Genomic DNA, 21786 nt, shown 5'->3' with positions numbered 1-21786 from the left:
CAAGGGTGCCAGTGCTGGGAGGAGGGAGAGCACACACATAGAGGGAACAGAGCCAGCTCAGACCTGATCCTCAGGGCTTCTATTTCAGCAACTTGAAACCTGCCCCTGCCCCCAGTAGGGTGGTGACAGCCACTGAGCAGAGGAGGAAAAAAACCCTAAAAGACCCCATCACCATCAATACTAAACCTTCCATAAAAGAAATGTAAAGGGTCTTCTCTCAAGTGCAAAGAAAAGGATATAACAAGAATTAAGTATCTATAGGATAGGAAAAAAAAAAAACTCACTAGTAAAGGCAAATATACAGTAAAGGCTGGAGATCAACAACTTAAATAAGCTAGTACAAAGATTAAAGGACAAAATATTGTAAAATCAACTATAACTACAATAAACATTAAAGGGATAAACATGAAGCTGTAAAATACAACATCACAAGCACAAAATGCGGGAGAGGAGAGTAAAGAAATATAGATCTTTTAGAATGAGTTTGAACTTAAATGAATACCAGTTTAAAACAAGTAGATATAGTTATAGGCCAACACATATGAACCCCATGATGACCACGAGTCAAAAACCTACAATAGATAAACAAAAACTAGAGAGAAAGGGATACAGGCATACCACTAAAACAAACAAACAAACAAAAAAATCATCAAACCAGAAAAGAACAGAAAAAAAGAAAAGAGAACTACAAAAACAACCAGAAAACAAGTAACAAACTGGCTATAAGTACATACCTATCAATAATCACTTTAAGTGTCAAAGAACTAAATGCTCCAATCAAAAGACACAGGGTAGCTGACTACATAAAAAAATAAGACCCATCTCTACGCTGCTTATAAGAGACTCACTTCAGAGCTACAGACACACACAGACTGAGCATGAGGGGATGGAAAAAAGATATTTCATGCAAATAAAAGCAAGAAAGCCGGGGTAGCAATACTCATAGCAGACAAAATACACTTTAAAACAAAGACTATACCAAAAGACAAAGAAGGGCATTATAAAATGATAAAGAGATCAATATAAGAAGCAGATATAACACTCATTAACATATATGCAACTAAGACAGGAGCACCTAAATATATAAAGTGAATATTAATAGACATACAAGGAGAAGGTGACAATAACACAATAATTGTAGGAAATTTTAATGCCCCATTACATCAATGGACAATCATCCAGACAGAAAATCAATAAGGCAACAGTGGTCTTAAATGACACATTAGATCAGTCGGACTTAATTAGCAGATATCTACAGGACATTCCATCCCAAAACAGCAGAAAATACGTTCTTTTCAAGTGCGCATGGGATGTTCTCCAGGATAGATCACATGCTGGCCACAAAACAAGTCTCTACAAATTTAAGAAAACAGAAATTATATCAAGCACTTTTTCCAACCAAAACAGTATGAAACTAGAAACCAATTATGGGAAGAAAATTGGGAAAAACAAACACATGGAGACTAAACAACATGCTACTAAAAAAACCAATGGGTCAATAAAGAAATGAAAGAGGAAATCAGAAAATACATCAAGACAAATGAAAGTGGAAACACAACTTTCCAAAATCTATAAGATACCAACAAAAGCAGTTCTAATAGGGAAGTTTATAGCAATACAGGGCTTCCTCAAGAAACAAGAAAAATCTCAAATAAACAACCTAATCTACCACCTACAGGAATTAGAAATTGAAGAACAAACAAAGCCCAAAGTCAGCAGAAGAAAGAAAATAATAAAACTCAGAGAGGAAAAAAATAAAATAGAGACAAAAAAAAACAATAGAAAAAAAATCAATGAAACAAAGGGCTGGTTTTTGAAAAGATAAACAAAATTGATGAGCCTTTAGCCAGGCTCCTCAAGAAAAAAAGAGGACACAAATAAACGAAATAAGAAATGAAAGAGGAGAAATAACCAACACCACAGAGACACAAAACTTTTAAGAGAATTCTATAGTTATATGTCAACAAACTGGACAACCTAGAAGAAATGGACAAATTTCTAGAAACATACAACCTTCCATGACTGAATCAGAAACAGATAATCTGAACGTATTAATCACTAGAAGTGAAATTGAATTTGTAATCAAAAAAATCCCAGCAAACAAAAGTCCAAGACTGAATGGCTTCACAGGGGAATTCTACCAAAGAGCTAATACTGATCCTTCATAAACTACTCCAAACGATTGAACCGAACAGAACACTCCCAAATTCATTCTACAAAGCCACCATTACTCTAATACCAAAACCAGTCAAAGACACTACAAAAGAATTTTTTTACAGGCCAATATCTCTGATGAATACAGATGTAAAAATCCTCAACAAAATTTTAGCAAACTGAATCCAATATATAAAAAGGATCATACACCATGATCAACTGGGATTTATTCCAGGGACTTAAGGATGGATTGATATTCACAAATCAATCAATAGCACATTAAATTGTTAAACAGAACATAAAGTATGTATACTTTGTGTCTAATTTTTCATTCATCATTATGCCTACATTGATTATCATCAATTTACCCACATTTTTGCATGTATCATAATATTTTTCTTTTCTTTTACTGCCATGTGGTACACATTAATTTATCTATCCATTAGACTGTTAGTGAACACAGGTTTCCAGTTTGGGGACATTATAAATGAAGCTACTATGAACATTCCTATATAAGTCACTTGGATATATCAACTTATTTCTTCTGGGTAAATATCTAAGAGTGAAACTGATGAACTATAGGGTAAGCTCTGTTCAGCTTTAGTAGACTCATCAAATAGTTTTCCAAAATGGATACATCAATTTACACTGCCATCAGCAACATATCATAGTTTCATATATTCCACATCATCGTCAGGGCTTGGGTTTATCAGTCTTTTCATTTTTAGCCATTTTGGCAGGTGTGAAATGATACTTCTTTCATATTTCTCTGATGATTAACAATGTTGAGCATTTTTTTATGTGATTATTGGCCATTTAGATATCTTCTTTAGTTGTGCTTGTTTAAATCTTTTCCCCATTTTAAAAGTGAGCTTTAGTCCTTTTTTGGTAGTAGTTGAGACATTCATACAATCACACATTTAAAGTGTACAATTAATTGGTTTTTAGTATATTAACAGATATTTGCAACCATCACCACTATCAATTTTTGAATATTTTCAACACCACAAAAAGAAACCTTTACTAGACAATAATCTACATTCTGTTTCTATAGATATGTCTATTCTGGAAATTTCCTATAAGCAGAATCACACAATATTTGTTCTTCTGTGACTGGCTTCTTTCACTTAGCGTAATGTTTTCAAGGATAATCCATGGTGTAGCATGTATCAATACTTCACTCTTTTTTATGACTGAATAATATTCCATTTAGGGATATACCACATTTTATTTATCCTCTCTTCAGTTGATGGATATTTGGATTTTTTTTTGACTTAATGACTACTAGGAATGCTTCTATGAATAGTGTGTAAAGTTTTTATGTGGATGTGTGCTTTCATTTCTCTTGGGTATATACAGAGGACTGGAATTACTGGATCATATGGCAACTCTATGTTCAACTCTTTGAAGAACTTCCAGTCTGTTTTCCAAACTAGTTGCACCATTTTACATTCCAACAGTGTATGAAGGTCCAACTTCTCCACATCTTTACCAATGTTATTATCTGTCTTTATGATTATATCCATCCTAGGGGTGAGTGAAGTGGTATGTCATTATAGTATTGAAATGAATTTTCCTGAATTATAGTGATTTAATTTCTGATGAATTATAATTTCTATTACATTAATTTCTATTCTTACTTTATTATATCCTTCCTTCTGCTTACTTTAGGTTTAGTTTCTTATTTTTCCAGTGTGTTAAGGTAGATGGTTAGGCTATTAAAGATGTTTCTTCTTTTTTAATGTAGGTGTTTATAGCTATAAAGTTAGCCCTAAGTACTGCTTTAAATGAATCTTATAAGTTAGGGGATATTGTGTCTTCATTTTCTTTCACCTAGAATTATTTCCTAATTTCCCTTCTTATTTCTTCTTTGACTCATTGGTTATTTAGAAGTGTGTTGTTTAATTTCCACATATATGTGAGTTTCCCAAATTTCATTTTTACTGAATTCTATTCATTCCATTGTGGTTGGAGAACATACTTTGTATTATTTCAATCCTCTTAAATTTACTGAGTTTTGTTCTATGGTAAAGCACATAGTCCATCCTGGACAATGTTCTGTGTGTACATGGGAAGAAAGTATATTCTGTTGTTGTTGGGTGGAGTGTTCTATAGTTGTCTGTGGTCCAGTTAGTTTATAGTGCTGTTCAAGTCTACTACTTCCTTATAGATCTTCTGTCTAGTTGTTCCATTCATTATTGAAGCTAGGGCATTAAATTTTTCAACTAATGTTGTTATTTCTGTCAGTTTCTGCTTCATGTAAAAAACAGAAACTTCAGTTTTTGCCTCTGTTCTTAGGTAGTAATATGTTTGTAACTGTTATATCTTCCTCATGGGTTGATTATTTTATCATTATAAAATGTCCCTCTTCATCCTTAGTGACATTTTTTGTTTTAAAGTCCATTTTGTTTGATATTAGTATAGTCACTCCAGCTTTTTTATGGTTGCTGTCTGTATATCTTTTGCCATCCCTTTACTTTCAATCTACTTGTATCTTTGAATTTAAAAAGTGTGTTCTGTAAATAGCATGTTGGACATTTTTTTTTTTTAATCTGACAATCTCTGCCTATTGGTTAGATTATATAATCCATTCTAAATGTAATGCTATTATTGATATTGTTAGATTTATGTCAGTCATTTTACTTTTTAAAAAATGTCTACTGTCTTTTTGTTCCTCTAGCTTTCCTGTACTGCTTTCTTTTGCATTAAGCGAATATTTTCTAATGTAACATTTTAAAAACTTTAATGACTATTTTCACTATACATTTTTTTGGTAACTTTCTGGGTGGTTGCCTTTGAGCTCAATATATACATCTTAATAGAATCTACCTCAGATTTATACTAACTTAGTTCCAATGAGATAAAGAAATGTTGCTCCTACATAGCTCTATTCTTTTTGCTCCCCTTTTGTAATATTGTTATTGTATGTTATAACATATTACAACTACATATTACAAACCCAACAATAAATTATGGTAATTATTTCTTTATGTAATTTTGTCTCTTAAAGAAGTTGAGAGAAAAAAAAAGCAAGAATATGTTTAAAGTGTTTGCTAGATAAACATTCTTATTTACCATTTCTAGTTCTCTTTATTGATTCTTATATTTGAGTTACCAGCTTGTGTCATTTCCACAACTTTGCTTCCACCCACCTTCTTTTTTCTTTTTTCCCCACCCACCTTCTGTGTGCTGCTATCGACATCTCTACATGTTATATGCTATCAATACAGTGTATACGTATATAAAATATGTAACTGTCATATACAATTGCTTTTCAATCAGTTAAGAGAAGAAGTACTCTATTTTATAATTGCTTAATTAGCTTCACTAGTGCTCTTGGTTTTTTCTGTGGATCTGTATGAATTTGCCTGAGATCACTTGCTTTCAGACTGCAGTACCTCATTTAGCATTTCTTATAAGGCAGCTCTGATAGCAATGCATTCTCTCAGTTTTTGTTTATCTGAAAATGTCTTTAATTCTCCTTTCATTTCTAAAGATAGTTTTGCTGGATATGGAATTCTTGGTTACCAGTTTCTTTCAGCATTTTGAATATGACATCCAAATGTCTTCTGGCCTTCACTGTTTCTAAAAAGAAGTCAGCTATTAATCTTACTGGAGTTCCCTTGTATGTGAGGAGTAGTTTTTCTCTCGTTGCTTTCAAATTTTTCTCTTTGTCTGTCTTTCAGCATTTTTACTATGGTGTGATTTTAGTGTGGACCTTTTTTGTTACACTTCTTTGATGGGTAATGTTTTTCAACAAATGTGGTAATTTTTAAGCCATTATTGCTTTAAATATATTTTTCTGCTCCTTTCTTGCTGTCCTCTTTGTTACTCCTCCTACCAGGTACTCCATATGTTTGTTGGTGTACTTAACGGTGATCTACAGTTCTCTCAGGCTCTGTTCATTTTCCTTCATTCTTTTTTGTCTGTTTTTTGAATACTATAATCTCTAGCCATCTGTTATGGGCTACATGTTTGTGTCCCCCCCAAATTCATATGTTAAATCTTTAACTCCCAAAGGAATGGTATTAGTAAGTGGGGTTTGGGGGAAGTAACGAAGGTTAGGTGAGGTCATGAGGGTGGGGCCCTCATGATGAGATTAATGCCCTTATAAAAAGAGGAGCAGACAAAGAACCACTCTCTCATTTTTGGCACGGAGCAAGGAAGGACATGTGAGTACACTATCAGGAAGAGGGCCCTCACCAAGAACCTAACCACACTGGCACCCTAATCTCGGCTACCAGCCCCCAAAACTGTGAGAAATAATATTTTGTTGTTTCAGCCACCCAGTCAATGGTATTTATTATAGCAGCCCCAACTAAGACATAGTCAATCTTCAAGTTTGCTAATTCTTTCTTCTGCGAGTTTAAATATATTGTTGAGCCCCTCTAGTATACTTTTCATACCAATTATTGTAATTTTCAACTACAGAATTTCTATTTGTTTCTTTTTTTAAAAATTTCCATTTCTTTACCGATATTCTCTATTTCATGACACATTGTTACCACTTACTTTACTTAAGTGATCTTAATGATACTGAGTCTCCAATTCATAAACATAGTACATATATGTCCATTTATTTGGGCCTCATTTAATTTTTTTCAACAATGTTTTAGAGTTTACACTGTACAGGTCTTGTACATCTTTCATTAGATTTATTCCTATTTTATGAAGGGCTTTTGGGGTATTAAAGTAGGTGGTATTTTTAAAATTAAGTTTTCCAATTGTTTGTATACCTGAAATATTTTTTTTTTAATTTTATTGAAGTATAGTTGATTTACAATGTTGTATCCAAAATATTCTTAAATATGTCATCCATACACATGTGAGCATCTTTAAAGTATGTTCTTAGAACTTCTGTTCCCTGATCCAAGAGTATATGCATTTTTAACTTTCTTAAATATTGCTAAACTGTTTTCCAAAGCAATTTTACCAATTTGGATTCCACCAGCAGTGTAGAGTGTTTGCTATTTTACTTCCTGACAAATACTTAACACTTGTCAGACTTTGTAACTGTTTCCAGCTAACAGGTATAATATGGTATCTCACTGTAGCTTTAATTTGCATTCCCGAGTCCACAAAAGAATGAACATTTCTTCATATTTATCAGCAATTGTGATTTCCTCCTCTGTGAATTGTTTATTCACATCTTTTGCCCATTTTTCTACTGAGTTGTTTTTCTCTTATTGATTCATAGAAATTGTTTATATAACTGAATATTGACTCTCTTTAAGTTACATGTATTACAAATATCTTACAACCTGTCTACAGGTTGTCTTTTTACTTTATTTATTGTATCTTTTTAATCCACAGAAGTTTTTACTTTTAAAATGGGTAGAATTTATCAACCTTTGTATCTACACTTTAGGCTTTTTATGTCTTAAAAAAATCCTTCCCTATCCCTAAATCATAATCTTCTACTTTTCACACTAAGAGTCCTCTAACTTAGTTGGATTTGATATTTATATGCTGTGAATAATACAATTTTTACATAGATATAACAAAATATCCCAGCAACATTTATTTAAAAATCTGTCTTTTCCTTACTTATATACTGCTTCAATATAAACGTGGATAAATTTTCTATTTTTTTCTTTATTTGCTATCTTCCCTCTTGAATTAATAAACTTACTGGGGAGATGGACCAACCTATTTGCCTTTGTATCCCTGGCCTTAATATATAGTAGTTACTTATTAATATTCATTGGATAACTGAAATATGCAAGCAGGAAATAAATACACAGCAGCACATATACATCATGTCATAGAATAGAATGCAGTATCAAAAGAAAAAGTTGCAAAGGTAGGTGAAGTTTGACCATAAGAAGAAATTTATTTTGTAAATAATGGGAAATCAATAATAATTTTAAGCAGAGAAATGGCACAGGAAGAAATGTGTTCCCTGAAGACTGGCAAAATTTAAAGACTGACAAAAGCAAGTATTATGACAATATACAGCAACACACACCTACTCTGCTGGGGGAGGAAGAATAAACTGTTACAACACTTAGGAGGGCAACTTGATAATATCTTGTAAAGCTGAAGATAGGAACATTCCACAACCCAGCAATTCCACTCCTACTATTTACCTTCAAGAAACTCATACATATGCATGAGGAAATAGGTATTAGTATACATACTGCAGTATTTTTTGTAAGCGTTAAAACTGGAAACTCCTAATCTATATTAAAAAAGAAAGAATATATAATGGCACAGTAATATATTGTAATACCATTAAATAATTAAAATACTTAAAACTATACGTATCAGGGCTTCCCTAGTGGCGCAGTGGTTAAGAATCTGCCTGCCAACGCAGGGCACACAGGTTCAAGCCCTGGTCCGGGAATATGCCACATGCCACAGAGCAACTAAGCCCGTGCGCCACAACTACTGAGCCTGCGCTCTAGAGCCTGCGAGCCACAATTACTGAGCCCATGCGCTGCAACTACTGAAGCTCGTGCGCCTAGAGCCTGTGCTCTGCAACAAGAGAAGCCACTGCAATGAGAAGTCCATGCACCGCAACGAAGAGTAGCCCCCACTCACCGCAACTAGAGAAAGCCTGTGCGCAGCAACGAAGACCCAATGTAGCCAAAAATAACTAAATAAAATAAATAAATTTAAAAAAAAAGAATGACACCTGTTCTTTAAAACAAACAAACAAACAAAAAAAACTACATGTATCATCATGGATAAATCTCAAAAACAATGTTGATCAAAAAAGGCAAGTTTCTGACTAATAATTTTCTATAAAGTTAATAATACTATGTTTTGTTAATAAATATATAGAAATGTGGGAAAGAACGATATCGTACATGAAAATCACACTAAATTTAGGGCAGTGGTTACTTTTGGGCAAGAAGTGAGGCAAATAGAATCAGAGCAATATGTTTTCAATATTTAATTTTAAAATATACAGATCTGAAGTAAATATGGCAAAGCATTCAGATTTGACAAAGCTGGAAGATGGATGTGTGACTATTCATTGCACTATTCTCTCTGGTTTTCTACCGAAGAAAAGATTACTCTGGTGGCAGTATGGAAAATGGACTGGAAGAAGGCAAAAGGAAACAAAGAGTACAACCAGAAGACTTCTGAAATCTAGTGAGAAATGTAAGCAGTAACAAGAATAAAAAGGAAGGACCCTGAGAAAGGAGTGGAACTGAGAGATATTTAGGAAATAAAATCAGCAAGAATAGGTGACAGATTAGACATAAGAAATAAGAACAAAGTGGAAATTTTGGGTTCAAAGTCATTCTTCCTCAAAATAGAAAAGTAGGTAGAAAGCATTTTAGAAGACAATGTTTCTTTTTAGAACCTGTTGAGCTTGAAAGGCCCATTCAATATCCCAGTCAAAGATCCAACAGGAGGCAATACAGCAAAGTGGTTAGCAGCAAAGGCTCTATCAGGTGTCCTGGGTTCAAATCCAGGTTCAACCACTTAATCACATTAATTAACTATTCCAAGCCTCAGTTTCCATATCTGTAAAAAGTGGTGGGGATGTTAATAAAGATAACTATTTCCATGGAGTTTTTGTGAGATGAAATTAGATGCCTGTCAAGTGCTGAGCAAAGTCTTTGGCACAGACTAATTGCTCAATTAATGTCTACAGCCACTATTTATGATTTCTCTTTCTCACTTATAGGACATACTTCTATACAATCACTTCAATGATTCCCACCTTGGTTCCTGGAGCATTTATTTCTATAAATTATATCATTTTGCATATGAAGGCTTTTATAGAATTTTTAAGATGCTTATTAATTGTATACCTTACTTAAAATTGTCAAACAGGGCTTCCCTGGTGGCGCAGTGGTTAAGAATCCGCCTGCCAATGCAGGGGACACGGGTTCGAGCCCTGGTCCGGGAAGATCCCACATGCCGCGGAGCAACTAAGCCCGTGCGCCACAACTACTGAGCCTGTGCTCTAGAGCCCACGAGCCACAACTACTGAAGCCCGCGTGCCTAGAGCCCGTGCCTAGAGAAGCCACCATAATGAGAAGGCCACATACCACAACAAAGAGTAGCCCCCACTCGCCGCAACTAGAGAAGGCCCGTGTGCAGCAACAAAGACCTAATGCAGCCAAAAATAAATAAATAAAATAAATAAATTAAAAATAAATAAATTAATATATCTTTAAAAAAAATTGTCAAACAATTTCACTAAAGTCAGCATCATTTTCCAACTCAAGAATGTACCCTTTGTTACCTAAAAGTATTATACATGATATCTAGACCCAATTCCTATGAAATTCTACTAAATATATACATTCAACCATTATCTAGTAGAAAGCATACAAGCAATATGCCAAGCATGTGGAGGTGATAATAAAGAAGACAGAACAGTCCTAACCCAAATTATAGTCTCTATATGTTTTGCTAAGAAATAATTACAATGCAGTATAATAATCCTAAAATAGGGGACAGAAAAAAGGAACTCTCCCAGAATTTAAGTTAAGAAGAGCATCCTAAAGGATGGGGTATCTGATGTGAAAGGAAAGTAGGAGAAAAGGAACTCTCCCAGAATTTAAGTTAAGAAGAGCATCCTAAAGGATGGGGTATCTGATGTGAAAGAAAAGTAGAAGTTAGCTAAGTAAGGCAGGGAAGTGGAAGCTGAATTTAAAAAAACAGTGTCCCAGGCAAAGGAAACATTTTTTTTTCAAAGGTCCAGAATTGAAAGAGAATGTAGACTGTTAAAGGAGCTGAAAAAAATTTAGTACACATAAAGTATGCAATACAAGTATGGAGTAGTGAAGCATGAAACTGATGACATACATAGAAAAGAGACTGGGAAGAACTTTAAGTCATACTCTATATGATCCAATTAAATGACATAATGCTTAGGAGAGCTTAGGAAAGTTCCTGGTACAAAATAAGTACACACTGAACATTATTCGCTTACTTTAACCTAATGCTCTCCCTTTTTTTGCCATAATCCGGAATGCTCTCACCAAAAAATATTTTCTATCTAGTCCTCCTTAGTTGGTTGACAGAAAAACAGTATGTAGAGAACTTATAAATGTCTTAGACAGTCTGTTCTTTCATTTGTAAAATGGGAACAATAATACCAAACTTGCAGGCTTGTTATAAGACCTAGAGAGAATGTGAAGAGTTCCTAGAAGAGTGCCAGGGCACACAATAAGAACCCCCAAAACAGTTCCTACTAAGGCAGATCAGCAGACAAGCCAAAAAAAAAGAAAAGAAAAGTGGAAAGCTTTGGCTTCACTTCAAGGTTATGCAGTAGGAATGCCTCAGAAATAAAATCACCTTATTCTCTTTGAAAATAGGATAAGATGCACCAAAAATGTTAGAGCAAAATTAAAATAAAAGAATCAACACCAGTCTGATGATGTGTTTATTTTTTCCTAATATGTAAGCAATTTCAAAAAAGAAAAACGTATCTTTTATAATTTACTTTTTTCACAATTACCTTATATTAAAAGTTATATACATACAAGAATCTTCAGGAAAAAAACTTCTCAAACCCACTGCCCTAAAACAATTGATTTCATTTTACATAATTATTTCCAAGTGCTTTAACCACAATAATTTTAAGGCTTTTCCACTCCATATTACACTGTTCTGATTTAGGACCCAGACCAAATGGGTATTAGATAAGCAATGTTTCAAGAGTATTCACTTTTGCAAAAGCAAAATAAACTCTCTGGGTACATTTAAAACAAGACAGTTTATCATAATTCAATGTGTATCCTGTATAAATTTTATACCATGTAATTTTTGTCTGATTCTAATTTGTCTTACTGTCAACCTAAAACAGTTATATCTAGCTACTCCTTTTTCTCCCTAGTGGTCTCATTCAATGTCAGCTTAATTCTAAGAAAATATTTTTGGTATTAATCCTGAATGAAAAAAAATCCTAAATGGCAATAAAATATCACAATGTATTTCACAAAGAAAGCATCAAACTATATCACCTTCTTAAAAAGCGAAGAAAATTTTACCTGAGGTAAACTAAAGGATGATCTTAACAAAATCAAATACTTTTCATACTACTATACAACTACTATTAACAGAAAACCATAAATGAACTGAAGGTTAAGCTAAATTTCCCAGGGAAAAAAAAGCTCAGTTCAATATAAAAAGCTTATTCTAGAACTTAATCTCTTAACATTACTAATACAAACTATAAATCCAAAGGAGATAAGAATATCCTTAGGACTTCCAACAGAGAAGGTTTTGGAAAGAGTTATTATTCTAGGAAGAATAGAAAAGAAAAAAACCTCATAGATCTTACTCAGTGTCCAAGTACTACTAAATATCTGGTTAGGGTTCACATAAATGCCCTCAATAATACCTTAATGCCTTAAGATCAATTCATCTGAACTTGCTAATGCTAAACTTTCAATTACCATAGTAGAAGTGTTCCCTTCACTAAGTTAACTGCGGCCTCTCAAAGGCATGTCTTACTCTTCTTGTCCTCACCATTTATCATGTAAAAATGCCAAGGAATGAGTGGAAAATACACTGGAAACCACATAAATAAGTAACAAAAAAACCCACAAAACCCTCAGAACTACTAAAAGAGTAAATCGTATGTTTTAAACCTTGACTAACCACATAAAAAATATTCATTAACTCTGCCAATCAATCTTCAAAGACAACGGTAAATCTAGGCATAAAACAAGCAACCTCACATTGCCTTCAATACCAATTAATCAATTGACTTCAATTGATCAACTAAATTTCTTATGTAGACATTGCCCAAATATATCATTCAGCTTAAAGCTGTTATATGTGAACACCTTTCTTCATCTTCAATAACATTAATTTTAATCTCTAGTAAAAACCTACCTTTGAGGTTCGTTGAAGTTGATCACCAACGTATGTTTTACGAAACTGATCCAAGAACCACAGAATTGCAAGTTCTATTTTCTCATTAGAACACTGAGGCAATCCGGTATCCATTAAAGATATAAGCTGAAAAACTCTTTTCATGAAGGAAAAAAGAAGCTTCAGTAAAAATTCTTAGAGAAATACCATTAAAACATTTATCATCAATTTTACATAATATAAAAAGTGGAAAAACACAAATGCTTATAAAGAAAATATTTTAAAAAATCATCTGAAATCCTACCACGAAGAGATACTACAATTTGGTCTAACTCCTTCTAGCCCTTTTTCCTAACACATGCACTTCATATACATGCATACAAACCTACATGGACATGCATTTATTATTTTACTAAACATTTATATATAGATACATATGACATATACTTATATATATGTAGTAAATATCTACAATTATAACTATTTTATAAACACAGGTATTAACTTATATATTTATGTATATATATAATATTTTAGTAAAAGAAGAATGATATTAAATGTGTAGTTTTGTATTTTACTTTTTCATTACAACATATTTTCATATAACTATATATTTTGGGGTCATATGGTTCAAAATACAAAAAAAAGAGGTACACCCATCAAGCTGTATCACTTTCTTAATGAGTAATAAAAATTTTACCTGAAATAAATTACAAGATGATCTTAACAAAATCAAATATTTTTAATACAAGTATGCAACTATTATTATCAAAACATCATAAATGAACTAAAGGTTAAATTAAATTTCCTAGAGAAAAAGCTTAACAGAATAAAAAGCTTAGTCTAGAATTTCCCCCCACCCCCAAATCCTTCTGTTATCTATCTATTTTCATTAAAATTTTCCAGTGAATGGTTGCCAACTGCCTGGTGCTAACAAAATTACCATATCATAATAAAATTTTTAAGAAACAGAAGTAGAAGTTCTGGAGGAAACAGCACCTATTTCTCTTTTTTCTCATTGTGCAAAGGCGGCTATGCCTAGCCCTAACCCACCCACTTCCTTCCATGTATGCACACAAGAACATACACACACACGCTGTTAACAGTTTGTGTCATTCCAGGACTTTTTAAATGTATGTATGACTATACATTCTCCTCCCAACTCTTTTACACATATGGAGCACACTACACTGTTATATTGTTAAACCTAGCTTTTTTCATTTAATAATATACCTTACAGGTCTTTTCATGTCAGATATAAAGAGCTTCCTTATTCTCTTTTTACAGCTGCTGAACATCATTATGTGAACATACCACATTATTTTCATACTTTCCCCCACTGATGGACACTAAGGTTGTTTATAATTTTTTGGTGTTACAAAAATGCTGCAATTAACAATCTTGTACACATCACTGCACACATGTTCAGTTATAATATACACCAGTAAAAGTCAAATTACTAGCTTAAAGAATATGAATTTACAATTTTGATAGCTATTACAAAATTGCCTTCCAATGAAATTGAAACAATTTATACTCCCATCATCAGTAAATGACAGTGTCTATATACATATAGATAATTCAGGGTGATATTAAACTTTACAATTTACTGGAATCTGAAAAATGGTATCTCAGTGAAGTTTTAATTTGTATTTCTCTCATGAATGTAAAGTCAAAATTTTCCATATTTTTAAGTCATACATATGTCCTTTTGTGTGCCCTTTTTGCTCATATCCTTTTTTGATTTTTCCGTTGGGTTATTTTTTTATTGCTAATTTCTACAAATTCTTTATATATTAGAAAACTGAGCCCTTTGCCTGTGATTGAGATGTAAATATTTTTCTCCACTTTTTCATTTGTCTCTTGACTTTGATTATGGTGTTTTTTTAATACCATGCATGTTTTTCTTCTTTTTCTTTTGCAGAAAACCTTACCAATTTTTCTCTTATGGATTTTATATAATAACAAGGTCTTACCCAAATTTGAGGTGTTTTTGTTCCATCTTTTTACATTCACCTGTATGATACACTGAAATTAATCTTGAACCTATCTGGTGAGATACGGATCAACATTTTTTCGCAGATGGCTACCCAGCTGCTTCAACACCATTTCTTTCTTGTATAGTCTGTCTTTTGCCCACTATTTTGAATTACCCCTTATCACATACATTAGGTCCATTTATGCATTCATATTACTTCCTGGACCTTTTATTTTATTCCATTGAACTGTCTCACTAAACATATCTTGCCCAATTATTTTTTTCATATTATTAAATAACTTTCCAAAACATTGTATAAAATTAAGGCTACACCAAATTTTAATAATCTCATTTTGAATACAAACTTACATTTCAGTGAAATATAATTACTGTCCTATTCCCTACCAGCAAAGAGTTCTAGGAACAAAATGTCTAGGTTACAGTGAATGAACTTCTTTAAAAAACTTGGTATTTATTGACAAAGTGTTATGAGATTATATTTTGGTAACCATTTTTATAGTTATTAATTCCTAAATTAAGCTACTTATTTAAAAGTACCTTCACTTACTAAATATCTTTAATGCTATTAAAATTCATGAAGGAAAGCTTATAAAGATCAAATTTAAGAATCAGTCAACCAGGTTTGTTTGTTTTTCCTAAAAAGATGTGTTTATTCTCTGATTTTGAAAGGAGGGACAAAGCTCGCTTTTAAAGTCTGTGTATTTGTGAATGCACAGACTCCTGAAATAATTTTTAGTTAAATAAATAGATACACACACCAAACTTCATCTCTGGATCCAGGTGATTTCTTAAGTGACTTAAAGCATATCCTGCTTTTAAATTCTTTATGAGTAGGACCTACTTTTTCCTCCTCTGGTTCTTTGTTGATTCTGTGCAATTGTTTGTTTACTTTTATTTCCTTTTAATAACATACATTCCAAAAGTCTGAGGAAGACATGAAACCAATAGCCAAGTTTGTTGGGGTGTCTTTACAATGCATATCAAGCTGGTGATTCGCATTTGCTTACGAGGCAATGCAAATTACCAGCTTGATATGAATTGCAAAGGCACCCCAACAATCCCCAGCAGGAGAGCAGGAAAGAGTTCCCAGAAGGATACATGATCCATCTGTCAAATAAGCTTTGATAGTCGTACAAGAAGTTCAGCTGCAAGTGACTGAAATCCAAAAACAATGGCTTAAACAATATAGATGTTTATTTTTCTCTCAAGCAAAAATTCAAGGCAATGCTCTAGGACTAGTTGGTGCTCCACAGTGTATCAGGGACTCAGGTTCCTTCCATCTTGTTGTTACACGTGCCTCCACTCACCCAATCACTTTATGGTCTAAGATGGCTTCTTCAGCTCCACCCATGTGCATATATGTTACACATACCACATTCACTTACATTCAATTGCCCAGAACATAATCACTTAACCATACCTAGCTGCAAGAGATTCTAGTAAATCTAGTCTTATTCAGGTGGCCAATGCCCAGCAAAAGATTTCAGGTATTCTACTGCAAAAGAAGGAAAGAAGAGATACAGGACAACTAGTAGTCTCTGCCACAGTGCCCTTCAAAGATCTGTGGTCACCTCTAATAAGTGCATAAGACCAAAGCTTGTATTGTATATACAATATTCACTTGTGTTTCAATTTATTGGCCTACATTTATTTTTACCTTTATCTTAAATTATCTTTGGAGCATGGAGGGAATAAAAAGATAAATATTAAATAATTTTGATCCAAGTATAAGTATACCATTTCAAGTATAAAGAAATGAATTTTTGGATAATCAATTCTTTTATATTCCCCTTAATATCCAATTCCATAAGTACTTATTCAGTCAACAAATATTTGAAGGCCTACAATACGGCAGGTATATATTAGGAGTTCAGAATACAATACTGAGCAAAACATATATATTCCCAGTCCTCCAGAAATGTATAGTCTATGCAGGGAAAGACAGTAAAACAAGCAATTAGAATAAGGAATGACAAGTGCTATAATAAACACTACAAAGAAATTAGCGAGAGTTCCTAATATTCTAGGATGGAACAGAGCAGAGAGTGTCAAGAGAAAGGGGAAAGCATGTGCAGCTTTCTAGACGGGGGGGGGAAGGACGGTTCATTTAAGAGCTGAAAAAAAGTTCTATACGGCTATAAGACAGTGGCACAAGATGAGGCTACTGAGACAGGCAGGACCCAGATTATGAAGAGCCTGATAAATCACATTGATTTTAATCCCAATAGCAATGAAAGTCATTGCAGACTTTAAGCAAAGCACAGACATAATCAAATCTTTATTTTAGAAAGCCAGAGAGGAAACAAGGTGCCCAAGTAAAACTGTAGCATGAATCTGGGCAAATGATGACTGGAGTTAAAACAGCAAGGGTAATAGAAATAACTGGACTAATTGGGATAAGCAGAAGGTAGAAGTGACAGAATCTGATGACTATACGGATGTTGGTGAGAGAAAAAAGAAAAAGTTAAGGAGAAGTCCCAGGATTCAAGCCTAGGCAATTGAGTGGACAGTGATGAGACACACAAAGAGAGTCAGGGCTGGGAGTAGATGGAAGAGATGAGTTTAAGTTTAGTCACTGAATTAGAGGTACATGTGGGACAAAACATGCAAGGAAAACAGTTCAGTAAGTGTTTGGAAGTCAGAAGATAAGAATTACTAAAATAACACAAATCACTGAGCCATGCTGAGGGCTCAGTTAAGGTTAAAAAAAAAAAAAGATATCTTAGTTGGCAATGGTACCTATCTAAAGAAGTGTGCAATTTCTTCTATCACTCGGCAAATTAAGAGAAAACTCTGAATTCCTTCAGAGTTTAGGTTTTGCCAGGCAGATGAGATAAAGATACAGCAGTGAACAAAGCAGATAAAGCTTATTCCTTCCCTATTCTAGTGGAATAAACAAATAAACATCAAGAGGTAATAAGTACTACGCAGAAAAATAAAGTAGGATAAGGATGTTATTTTGGATAGGGAGGTCAAAAGAGGTAGAGACATCTGGGTACAGACCTGATTGAAGTGACGGAGTACTACATAAACATCTGGGAGAAAGCATTCCTAGCAGAAGAGAAGCGCGAAGGCCCTAAAGCGAAAACATATTGGTAATACTCAATAGCAAGGAGGTCAGTGTATGTAGCTGAGTTGAATGAAAAGGGATAGGAAATAAGGTCTGAGAAGTAGCACAGTACACTTTGGGCTATGGCAAGAATTTGGAATTTGTTTCACGTGTGACAGGAAGCCACTGGAAGTTTCTTGTGTAGAGAAGAGGAAGCAACACTACCGGATGGGAAAGAAGTTGAAGTCATCTATATCACAGCAGGGTTTGGGGCAGAGAGCAAAACACTGAGCTAGCTGCAAAAGTCTTCAATGAATAATGAGGAATGATTGGGAGATGAACAGGTGAGAGCAACATGAAGAAACAGAAACAGAGGGTGGCCTAACTGAGAGGAATGAGCCGAAAAGAAGCAGACACCAGCAAATTAGAGAGGATACAGGATAAGACAAAATCCCTGGGAAATCTCTCAAGAGGTTTACATTCTGGTCATGATGAATGAAACTGAAATGACTATAAAATTATCTTTATTTAATCAGAATTGTGTGGTCTGAGCACAAATATACTTATTTGCTAAGTTAAAGCAGCATATTTAAAAATGTTAAAGTAACATGTTTTAAATATCATTATCACAATATTGAAAGTTTTTATGAATATCAGCCTTTTTCTGATAAAATAACACATAGATTTTTGGCAGGAGCTTCTCAACTTCTAATTTGGTAGTGTCCTCCCAGGAGTTAAAAAGGTTATCATATAACAACACCAGAAGGCACTAGTATGACAGTTCCAGTTACCTGGAATTTCTCCATGTGAAATTGATATTTTAAAATTTTACATAAAACATCATTCTTATTTAATTTAAAATCTCAGTACGTTAAAACACATATATTTATGTTTTTTCTAGGCAAATTATGTAAGTCCTGGTACATACCCCACCTTGAATCTACTCGGCCCTGTTTAACCCCCCACCAACCCCACCACCTCTTCTCCTGTCCCTGGGCTCAACCACTTGCCTTGTAGTCCCAGTAAAGACTCGCACAGCTCCTGCAGTTATAAATCCTCACTCAGGGGGAGGAAAGGCCTACCATAGCTCCAGCCAGCCCCTACCTCCAACCAACAGGACCAATAGTAGCTCTGGCTTCCCCAGCAGCTCCTCAAAGAGGCCAGGGAACACAACTAAGAAGTATGGAAAAGTTATACACTCCGGGAGTAGATTTCAACCACTAAAAAAATGGGACGCAGAATTAAGTGAACAGATAAACCACTTGCCCTCAGTCCCCGTTCCCCCCCACCACCAAGATGGACTGCTTTGAAGCACAGCTGTTCCATGTGGTTTCTGGGGAAAACTGTAAAAGTGAGCAACCAGGTGTGTAATACACCACCTTCTATAGTTGATTCTCATTATTTATGGTAGTTATGTGCTGCAAAATGGCCGTAAAAACTGAATTAGCAAATACTGAACCACTGCTCCTAGAGGTAATACAGGAATAGGTTCCCGAGGAACTCTGGTCACAATATTTTCATCAACTAATCAACACATAACCTGTTTTATCTTTTACTCACTTTTCCTTCATTCTTTCTTCCCTGAAAATGTATCCTTTTTCCCACCCCACAAAAAAATCTTAGCCCATAAACTTCAACTAAGACTTTGTTTCCTAGGGAAAACAGGCTAAACACAAAACAAATCTTACTTAGAGCTAAATATGTTCGCCGCTTAAAGAAAAAATTAAAATTTTCTACTTGGCAAATACACACCACTTTTATTTCCTGTTACATATATTTTTCAGGAAAATAGTGCCAGTGGGAAATTCTCTACTTGATGATGAAAACATTAAAAAAAAAATCAAACTAACTATAGCAAAAATTATTCTTAATTCCCACTTTACTAAATATGTAATGTTATATTAAAAGATGGTACAGAAGCAAATTGTTCACTTGGTTTAAAATTAATCAAAGCATTTTGAGAATGCCCCAGTCATATTTTAAAGTGGTTTGATATTGGAAATAATAAATCTTAGGAAAAACTAAAAATATTTATGTTCCATTCAGATTCAAATTTCATTGAAATGAGGTAGTTTAAAGGTTGAAAAGGGTATGAAATGAGAGAGAAATTTCTATTCAAAATGGCAACAAATTTATTAAACAGTTAGGAATATATTTAAGAATAATAATGAGGGAAAATATCACACTAAAGACTTCAGTAGGGTGACAGTGGTGTACAAATAGACTTCCAAGATCAGTGGAGAAGAATGAAAGGCCTAGAAAAAGACATGAGAATTTTGTGTAAGATATATGCAGCATCTCAAATCAGTAGAGGGTGGGGTTTGACATTAACTGGTTAACACTTGGAAACTGTCGAAAAAGTACATAACAAAATAAATGTTGGATATATTAAAAATTAAATATAAGAAGCTGAAACCATAAAAGATCCAGGAGAAAAATAGTGGAATATTTTTATTATCCAGGTGTGGAACAACCTCCTTAAACATGAGCATTGAAAAAAATATGAAAGAAAAAATTCATAGATCTTAATATATAAATATTTAAAGCCAGTAAAAAAGCAATTTCTAAAACAAATTAAAACATATGGAGGGGCTTCCCTGGTGGCGCAGTGGTTGAGAATCTGCCTGCCAATGCAGGGGACACGGGTTCGAGCCCTGGTCTGGGAAGATCCCACATGCCGCGGAGCAACTAAGCCCGTGCGCCACAGCTACTGAGCCTGCGCGTCTGGAGCCTGTGCTCCGCAACAAAGAGAGACCGCGAGAGTGAGAGGCCCGCGCACCGCGAGAGTGAGAGGCCCGCGCACCGCGATGAAGAGTGGTCCCCACTTGCCGCAACTAGAGAAAGCCCTCACACAGAAACGAAGACCCAACACAGCCATAAATAAATAAATAAATAAAATTAAAAAAAAAAAAAAAAAACATATGGAGAAAACGTATTCAAAATGAATAGCAAAATATTACAATCTTTGATATATACTGATATATACTGAGTTCTTATGGCTAGATTAGGGAAGATAATCATAAAAGAAAACCGGGTGAATGATACAATCTATATATAATAAAAAATCACAAAGAGAAAATAGAAAGGGCAAGAAAAGGAATGGAAAAGAATGTTTGACACCACTTGTAAACAAAGAAATACACATTAAAATGAGACATTAGTTACCTATGAACTGGCAAAGATAAGAATCCTACCACCTAGTGTTCAATTGCAAAAAAAAAAAAACAACAATAGCTTCTCATGGCCTTTGGGTTCAGAGGATAAACTGGTACAACTTTTCCAGAAGGCCATTTGGTAATGTGTATTGAAAGTCTTTAAAGTGCTATATACTATTCAACCAGCTATTCAGCTATTAGGACTTAACTCTAATAAAATTATTTTGATCTACATAAAGATATAGCTAAAAGAATATTCACCTTTATAATAAGGAAAAATTGAGAAACAACCTAAAATTCCCAAAGCAAGGATCTATTGAAATTATGGTATAGCTTAGAATATTTCATGTCTAGATAAAATGTTTATATAATTATTATGTTTGAGTTTTTAAAAAAGAATTATTTGGGGGTTTTTTTTGGTAATATAGTGCTTACTATTTGCCAGGCATTGTCCTAAGCACTTTAAAATTATTTTAAAATTATTAACTCATTTAATCCTTATAACAGCCCAAAATGAATTAGATATAGTACTAGTATCCCCATTTTAGTTTAGAAAACAATATTATAGTATAACTTTTGTTGAAAAAAAGTTGAAAAATACACATGTAATGTACATATACTCTCAAACATTAATTAAAAAG

General features: G+C 33.8%; 1 protein-coding gene across 1 annotated transcript in view; it reads right to left on the bottom strand.

The window, feature by feature from the left end:
- RANBP17 (RAN binding protein 17) overlaps positions 1-21786 on the bottom strand; it is a 307370-nt gene that overhangs the window by 218891 nt on the left and 66693 nt on the right. Inside the window, exon 14 of the mRNA XM_061188467.1 lies at positions 12964-13099. Coding sequence (XP_061044450.1) covers positions 12964-13099 — 136 coding nt within the window. The remainder of the gene's footprint in view (positions 1-12963; positions 13100-21786) is intronic.

Source organism: Eubalaena glacialis, chromosome 4 (assembly GCF_028564815.1).
Source record: "Eubalaena glacialis isolate mEubGla1 chromosome 4, mEubGla1.1.hap2.+ XY, whole genome shotgun sequence".
NCBI lineage: Eukaryota > Metazoa > Chordata > Mammalia > Artiodactyla > Balaenidae > Eubalaena > Eubalaena glacialis.
This window is presented reverse-complemented; position numbering and strand designations above follow the sequence as displayed.